Raw genomic sequence first — 9,153 nt, 5'->3', positions numbered from 1 at the left:
GGATAACTCTTCATAGTGGACTTGTAAATATTGAAGACATCCACTCGATCCCCCACTCTCATTGTAATTTTTCCTTTACACACATCAATGATAGCTCAGCCTATAACTAGGAATGGACGCCCCAAAATAAATGAGACTTCCTAATCAGGCTTGTAGTCCTAGATAATGAAATCAGTAGGGAATATAAAAGAACACACTTGGACTAATACATCATCAATCACCCCTTCTGGACTAGCAAGGGAGTGATCCACCAATTGAAAGATAATAGCAGTCGGTCGCTTCTCACCTGGCCCTAATTTCTTAAACATAGATAGTGGCATTAAATTGATGCTTGCTCCAAGATTACACTAGGCTCGTCCGACTGTGTGCTTACCAATCAAAATTCGGATAGTAAAACTACCTGGATCCTTCAAATTCTAAGGTAGCTTGCTTTGAATTCTTGAACTACATTCTTTTGTGAGTGCCACAGTCTTGAACTCGGCTAACCTTCTCTTATTTGCCACTATGTCCTTAATATATTTTGTATATTTGGGCACTTCCTGAAAGATGCCTACCAACGGAATGTTAATTTGCCCCTGCTTCAAAATATCAAGGAACTTCTTGTATGATGCATTATCCTTCAATTCTACAATCTTTGCAGGAACGGAGGTGGTGGCTTGGCAACTATGGATTGTGGTTGCTTTGCCACAACTTCCTCAACTGGCTTCTCTGACTCTTCTTCAATTCCTTATTCAACTTCTACAGTAGCATGTTTTTCATTAAAGGTTACTTGTTTTCTCTTCTTCGATGGGACTTCTACTAGTTCTCTCCCATTCCTCAGAGACACAATATTAATAGGAGCCTTAGGATTAGTCTCAGTGCCGCTAGGCAGTGCTCCCGCGGGTCTGGTGTTCTGGGCACTGGCAAGTTGCCCTATCTGTCACTCTAAATTTCGGAGAGCAGTAGCTTGATTCTGATTATCAGCCATAATCTTCTTGAGCATCTCCTTAATGTTACCCATCAGATTTGCAGGTAGATCTGCTTGTGGTGGGTAAAATTGTTGTTGGGGAGCTTGTGGCCTGTACTGATTCTGAGTACCTTGATTCCCACCCCAAAAAAGATTAGGGTGGTTCCTCCAGTTTGGATTGTAGGTGTTCCCATATTGATTTTCCTGGCTCCAATTTTCATTACCCACAAAACATACATATTGCGGGGCATAGATCACTCGTGTGACCCTCTCCCAAACTTCACAAAATGCCTGAACCTATTGCACTGGCTGAACTTGTTGCTTATTGAGAACCATGGCCATCTTGTTGAACTAATTGGCTAATATGGAAACCTGCGCTGATAGTGCAGAAATAACATCTAACTCAAGGACCCCTACAGTTTTATGGAATGTGTGTCTGCCCGTTTCTCCTTGCTAGTCAGGATTACTTTTGGAGAATATGTTCAACAGTGCATAAATCTCATCAAAGCTTTTCTCCAACACTTGACCACCTGCTGCAACATCTACCACGATCTTAGTCTCTGGGTGTAAGCCCTCTATGAAGGTATGAGCCAACCCTTCATTAATTTGGTTATGATGAGGACAATCCCGAAGCAGCCCCTTGAACTTCTCCCAAGCTAAGTATATGGACTCGCCCTCCTTCTTTTTGAAGGTGACTATCTCACTTCTGATCTTTGCATTTTTTTCTGAAGGGAAGAACCGTGCCAAATATTTTTGAGCCAGATCATTCCATAATGTAATTGAGTTAGCAGGTTCTTCCTTCAACCATCTCTTCGCCTCAGCCAACAGAGAGAAAGGACACAGTGTGAGCCTCACTTAGTCCGGAGTGACTCCATTAGTGATATAAGTATTACTGGTCTCCAAGAAGTTCAGAATGTGTTGTTGTGGATCCTTGTGCGGTAGACCCATAAATTGCCCATTTTCATGTAGCAGCTGGATCATGCTCTATTTCAGCTCAAAGTGCGCAATGATTCTGGGCTTCACGATGCTAGAGGTGACATTAGCAATGCTAGTCATCACCACCTCCCAGATCCCCATATGTTGCTCGTCTGCCATCTCCACAGGTAATTGAACAAATCCCTGAAAATTATATGTGTCCCTTGCTTCCCTCAACCTTCTGTGAAATGTTCTCTCAGGTTCGATGTCAAAGACTTGAAGTCTATCTTGACTGCTGACCCTTCGCATTTAAACAAAGTTCTTGAGAGCATAGCAACTAATAAGAAAGTATACGTGGTCAACAAGTAATATAATGATGAATAGAGTGTCGAACCCACATAGACTTGTATTAACTACCTACTAATTTCACTCAAATTGTTATCCAATCGAGTCAATCAAAGTTGAATTGTGTGATTATAACTAAGCAGTGAATGTAACAATTAATTAATTTAGCAAGCAGAAAATGGTTGTTGAGAATTCAGTAGAGATAAATATTTCAGGGTTGTGATCGATTCACCAATCCTATTGTATTCTAGCTAATTAACTCTCCTTTTTTATACAATTCGCTTATGGTTGCTAATTAATCGAGTAAGTATTCTCGTAGTATTCTCCCGAATTACTACTCGCCTATTCAAAATAGATTAACGCCTATATTCCTATGAAATCAATCTATCAAGAACACATTAAGATCACGATATTAAATTAAGCATGGTGATTAGGTATATTCCTATCCTAGCCACAAATCCGCCCCCAACTTTGAGTTAAGATCATGCCCTATTCGATTCTTCTCTAACCTAAATGTATCTTTCCCAAGCATAACTCAGATAGTTAATAGAGCTTGATCGCCGGCCAGACAATCAAGAAATTAAACACAGAATTGAAGAAACAACCATGTAGTAGCGAATTATAATTAAGAAAAAGTCAATTTCGAACAACAATATTTATGGCTAAATAACAACCCCAGAACTAATGGGTCTTAGCTACTCATGATAATGTTAAACAATTTCACAAGTGTTGAATTGTTGAAAATACAAAAAAAAAAAAAGTTTAAACTTCTTTTTATACGAGTTGGGGGCGTGTAGGGCAGAAAAACCTTGTCCCGAACTAAGTGGGAAAAGTTCCTGCCACCCAGTGTCCAGGGCAACGCGACGCACTGGCCCTGTGCTGGGCTGTGCACTAAAAAATTTCGCGTCTGGTTGTAGCACCCCAAGCAGCGCGACACACTGGCCTAGGCACTAGCCTGGGCGGTTTTCTTCGTTTGTTCTATTTTTGCTTCAATTCGTGCACTTTCGTCCCATATTGCGTCCGGGTGACTCCTACACATAAAAATACCATGAATTAGCATATATCATTACAGTACACGTACAATTTCCACAAAATATGAGTAAAATGCGAAGCGACATGCATATAAATACACTTACTTTAAGCCAAATATCATTCACTTATCTTCTAACGCATTAACAGAAATAGATCTTAAATATCTTTTCCCCCAATGATTTTTTAGAGGATAACTTTTTTCTTTTTGAAAATTAAATATAGTTAAATTATTACTAAAGATGTTCCAAACTATTACAAACCATTGGTGTGTCGCTTAGAATACATTAATTTCCCAAACTAGCAAGTATATTACAAACATTTTCTTCTAGATATTTAACAAAAAGAGGTCTTGCTCCTGATCATAAGCTAGCTGTTGCATTACAAAAAGTGGTGGCACAGCAAAAACAGTTTTTTTGCTTAACTTGGACTGGTTATTTGCAAGCAGATGAGCAGCAACTTCCTTTACAATCGAATACTTCAAATAATATTGGTAGGGATGACAATGGGGCGGGGCGGGTTTAGGCCTATACGGTGCAGGGTGGGTTCAGGCTTATGCGAGGCGGGGTGGGTTGAAATGGAAAATTTTCAAATTCTAGCGGTTGCGGGTGGAAATCGATTTCTCCTGGTACGCGCTAAATACAAAACTGAAGTTGCATAATCTATTCTTTCTATTTACACTTAACTTTTATAAGGGTCTGCCACCTAACTGCTAAAACCAAAGGAAAACATGTTACAATATATTTAATATACTATTTATTTGATTCAACGACTGCAAATAGATGAAACAGAGTAATTTCTTATTGTTATTCCATGAACATTAGTATTATTTCTGAATTTTCAAACTAAATTCTTTATTTATTTAAGCAACCATAAAAATGTCCAATGTGAATCCAAAAGTATACATCTCGGAAATTAAAAGTACTCCTTCCATTTCACTTTGTATGACTTGATTTAGAGTACGATGGTCAAATTACCTAATTTCAGTATGAACTCAAATACAACTTTGTATGACTTGATTTAGAGTATGAACTCAAACCAACTAACCGAATGTCATTTTACAACTTTTGCACTCATATTATGCACCACATCAAAACAAATTTATTTTCAAATGTAATAGAGAACTAGATAACAAATCAATCCCAATAACCAAAACTGCATTGTGAAAATTTGCAGCAAGGTATAAAAGTCTAGTAAAATGGCCCCAGATTACAAAAGCCTGAAGGGCACAGCCAGCGGATGATGTCAAAATTCTGTGCAGTATTTCACAATATACCACTGTATCCATATATAATTACACTTACAATTAAATTCCCAAAAAATTTATAAAAAAACACACGCTTCACCTTAAAAATATATGGTTGTGTTCGTGCAATTTGACTTCAAACCTCAAGGTAGAGCAATAGTCACACTTCAACTGCTGAAACAGTATGCCTGAACTGTGTAAAGAAGAAAATGACCTGGTTCCTGTCATGAATTATAAGGATTAAAAGATATAGAAGATTATTCAGTATCAAGTTAAGAAAAAAGAAAGTGTTTGAACAGCATAAATACAGATGCTTGCTTACCTGGGTATGTGTATTGATCTTTAATTTTCGTCTAGGTGCTTCAAAATCCTTTCACAAAATTAGCCTTATAATAAGTCACAGGACAGAAGCTCTGCTACCAGTGAGCTCAAACACATTATCGTCTTTCATATTTTCTGGCAAGTTCTTTTAGAAGCAATCTCTGCCGAAAATCAAGATATTTGTCCAAGCTAGTCCCTGCCCACTGCTGACAAAAACATTCATCAGTTGGGACCAGTGAACTCAATGGAAAAGGTCCCTTTGGAGCCCTCTTTAGAGAAACCAAAAACCTATGGCGTGGCCTAATTCTCTGATCCAGCGACAAGCTTAGGTACGTTGGATATTTAGTCAATGATCGCACTTCATTGCCAAGTTCATTAACCAAGTACATGTACTTAGGTTTCAGATTCCCCTCAAGTGATAGAGAAAATACCTGCATGTACAGTCATTGTGAATATATGTCCACTATAATCTAACAAATCAAAAGACTGAGAAATCTTCCAGAATATTGAAGACTTCCATGCTAGCGCAGCTCTAATCATCTGAAATGTCACCCCCTTTTCTAATAGTACTATTTTTAACTAAAGCCTGTTATACTTGGAAATCTATTATGAAGGAGCAGAATATTATGCAAAATAGGAGATAGATGTAAAAACCGTGATTTCTAAAGCAGAATATTATGGCCGGAGCAGCATTTTCTAAATTGGTGAGACAACCCAACCATACTCACAGGTGAAGCAAAAACTACAGAAGGCAATAAATCTGACCTGCGTCATGCTAGTCAGTACTTTCACTATCTCTGAATTGCGCATTCCGATGCTCCTCAAAAAATTAATCCGGGGAAGCAATCCATCCTCAATGCTGTAGTGAAGTAATTGAGGATGCTTCCTAACCATTTTGACAATACTATCTCTGGGTGCACCCAATTCCCTAGTTAGAAAATTGTAGCGGGCTGTCCATGAAGTTTCAATCCGCTGCACCAAAATTTGAGGGCTTAGCTGCACAACTTTAGCGAGGTCATTCTTCTCGATACCGACCTCCTCAAGCAAGTATGTCACTGTGGGTTTTAATGAATTTTCCACACTATAGGAAAAAAGGGATGGAGTAGCAGTAATTATATGCCCTATTCTTGAGTCTGGGATTCCCAAACTAGCCAAAAATGTGACATGGGATTTCAGGTTGTTTTCCACAGTATACTCAAGAATCTGAGGCTGCCTCAAAATTATCTTCCTGATGTCTTTATGTTTGACGCCAACACTCAACAAGAACTCCAACCTTTCCTGTGCAGAACTTTTATTTATTTGAAGGGAAGGCATGTGCCTTTCGTACATCTGGATGAAGTGAGAGTCCTTAAATCCAAAGGTACCTAGGTAATCAAGAAGTGGAAACCATCTCTCATCCAGATCTAGTTCCTCTGCTAGATGACTAAATCTGTCCTTAGCCAAGCTCCCCTTTGCCTCCTACAATGCCACAAGACATGATTTCGCAGCTTATGGTTGAAGCAAAATTTAGAGCTTGACATGCTAACATTTAATACCTTTTCTCTGCAATCTGCATGCAAGAAATTTATGCTTAGTCAGTTTACTTGAAGCATTTTAGCGTACTCTAGGGAACTTTCATCATTTTTATTGCTCGACTTGCCTTGGGTAATCTCAGAAGTTTGCCTCTGGTGTCCCAACTTTGCACCTGATCCTCTTTCTGAATGGTGATGACCGGCTGCACCACACACATAGCATGTAATTTATGTTCCTTCCCAACCATTAAGATGAAAAAACTGGACACATACCTCGTCTGATGTGTGCTGCATTCTGAAACTTCTGGCGCTGCCTATTGTGGTCAGAAACTCTAACATCTCGAGATTCATCCTGGGTGATTAAGACACGGTAATAAAACAGGAAAAGCAGAAGCATCAAGTTTCCTCAAATGAAAGAAAAGCGGGAGGGGGAGGGGGAGGGGCAGGGGAAGGAGACTGTAGCATCAGTAACCAAGAATAAAACCCCCAAAAAACTCAACCAGGGTTGTCTAAACAGTGTTCTAATGTGAACAGATAAAATTAAGACATAATTTCTCAGTTTGTAACAAGCAAGCAATTTGAGGATACAAAATCCAAACAACCATCATTGTGAAATTGAAGATAAAGCAGGTAAAGTCTATGCTGCAATAGCATAAAAGTGTTATCTTTGTGCAAAAAGATACAACTAAATAACCAAAGTATGTGCTGCCCTCTGTTCCAATTCTTGTTTTTTTTTTTCATTCAGCAATTAATTTCTTTTAATCCAAGTGATTTAAAATTTATGCATTTAAAATTTATGCAAATATCATTCAGCAACAAGCTAGCTGTACCTCATAATAAATTGCAGAGTTATATTCCAGTTCCCCAAGAGATTTACCTGACTACTTTTGCTGTGCTAAGTTGAACTCACCCCGCAAGGTTTAGTTAATTTAACTATAGGATCCAATATTAAACAATTAATGTGTTATCTTTAAGGATAATTAATTTAATACCATAAACTAACATAAACAATAAAAATCTCACATAGTATATTCATTGGTTATGGTTAATATACATTTATTTTTCTATTTTTATCATAAACCTTGCTATGAATTTAAATTATAATCAACTTGCAATTGAAGTTCTCTACTACATTTTATTAAACACATGTATAAACATACTATTAATTAGTTATAGAACCAATAGAAGTTTATGTAAAATAAAACACATGAGCATCTATTAGTTGTAAGTTCTGTATGCCAGCAATAAAGCCCTCTAAAATTCTTTGTTACTTCCTTTTATTTGGCTTACCAAGAGTTAGACAGATAATAAGACACCAAGTTAAAGACAGCAAATTGATAGGATTTTGCCAGGAAAAAGCTCACATCAGAAGTCAAAACGTCGTCGTTTTCCTCTTCTTCATTTTCAAAACTGTCAGCGTCGTCAGCATCGGAGTCAGAGTCATAAGGAGAAATTGGCTGGCCGAACCTAGACCTGCGATTGGGCTTGAGAATCTTCTGATTGGTATGCGAAGAGACAACGAAGATTCTGCTAAACCTGAAGAAACTTCTTCTGTTACGAATTAGGGCATTGAATAGCGAAGGTTCTGTACCGGGAAAACTGATTTTGAGGAAAATGGAAGTGTGAGCTGCCATATTATTGAAGATAGTGAAAACAAGTAAGTAGTATAAAAGGAATATACTCTAAAACCCTAAAATTAGGGGATTGGAAGTACATGAAATGTGTGTGGAGGGTACTGTGTACATCTTATCTTTAGAAAATGCACAAGAGAATGGTCCACGGAATATCATCTAATTGTTCACAGTCTTTACTCCTCGCAACTGTCCCCAGTGAGCAGTGACTGTGACTTTTCCCGCTTCAATTTTTACTACACTTATTTTCCGTTGCTTTTGATTGGAAAGGGGAAATCAAGAGAAGATTTAACCAAAGGACCCATAAGTTTTGAATTAGGGAAATGACCTCTATTTTTTTTTTCTTTTATTTGTTTGTGTGTTTGAAAATTAAGAAAACGAAATGTCTGACCTTCAAGAAGTAGTGGCGAGGTTTTAACAAAAATGTGATACTCATCTTTTTAACCTGAACAGTTCATAATAGTATGAAGTCACCGAAAATATCCAAGAAAAACATATATAACAACAATGTATACAAACCAGAGGTAGAATAAACATACTTCGTAAACAAGATAATCGAAACATAACTCATTCTCCATGTTCATATATAAAAATGATGTGCGCAAAGTAGCATCTATATGAATGCTTCTAAATGAATCTAGGACGATCATACATTGTTACGACCCAAAATCACCAAAGTTCGTGATGGCGCCTAACTCACTTTCTAGGCAAGCCAACACTAAAAAACAATAATAGAATTCAATTATTAAATTATTAACAGAGATATGATAAAGATATGAAAGCGGAACAAGTCTCAAAAAAGCATTATGATATACAAATATCCAAGACAGAGTCAAAACACGACCACACAACTATCTAACTAACGCCCAAAATCCAGTGTCATAATATCACAAGAATCTAATCAAAGTATATAGTCTCAACTGACAATAACATGTAACGACCTGACCGCTCGTTTTGAGTTTTAGCATGTCGTTCGGCGGTTTGAGCCCTTGAGTAGCTTTCCTTTATGTATTATGACTTGCGCGTATAGATGGTTTTGATTTTCGAGAAGTTCAGAGTTGATTTGGAAGAATAATTCTCAAATAGGAAGCCTTAATTTTGAAGAATTGACCAATATTTGACTTTTGAGTAAATGACCTCGGAATCGGGATTTGAAGGTTCCTATAGGTTCGTAAGGTAATTTAGGACTTGGACGTTTGTTCGGGTTGA

The 9,153-nt window shown here is 37.6% G+C and overlaps 1 protein-coding gene and 1 non-coding gene across 2 annotated transcripts; one reads left to right on the top strand and one right to left on the bottom strand.

Moving 5' to 3' along the window:
• The first annotated feature begins 1,553 nt into the window (after nt 1-1,553).
• Nucleotides 1,554-1,660, top strand: LOC117274742 (small nucleolar RNA R71). The gene has a single exon (XR_004504925.1). It is a non-coding gene; the product is annotated as a small nucleolar RNA R71 (small nucleolar RNA).
• A 2,653-nt stretch (nt 1,661-4,313) lies between these two features.
• On the bottom strand, nt 4,314-8,093 carry LOC104088618 (transcription termination factor MTERF9, chloroplastic). Its single transcript, XM_009593327.4, has 7 exons — nt 7,678-8,093; nt 6,587-6,665; nt 6,442-6,516; nt 6,338-6,351; nt 5,568-6,260; nt 4,804-5,233; nt 4,314-4,702 (listed from the first exon to the last, which is right to left on the bottom strand). Exons 1-6 carry the CDS (start codon nt 7,945-7,947, stop codon nt 4,919-4,921), a joined length of 1,446 nt encoding a protein of 481 aa, XP_009591622.1. The 5' UTR covers nt 7,948-8,093; the 3' UTR covers nt 4,314-4,702; nt 4,804-4,918.
• Nucleotides 8,094-9,153: the final 1,060 nt, after the last annotated feature.

The sequence above is a fragment of the Nicotiana tomentosiformis genome, chromosome 6, assembly GCF_000390325.3.
Source record: "Nicotiana tomentosiformis chromosome 6, ASM39032v3, whole genome shotgun sequence".
Classification (NCBI taxonomy): Eukaryota; Viridiplantae; Streptophyta; class Magnoliopsida; order Solanales; family Solanaceae; genus Nicotiana; species Nicotiana tomentosiformis.
This window is presented reverse-complemented; position numbering and strand designations above follow the sequence as displayed.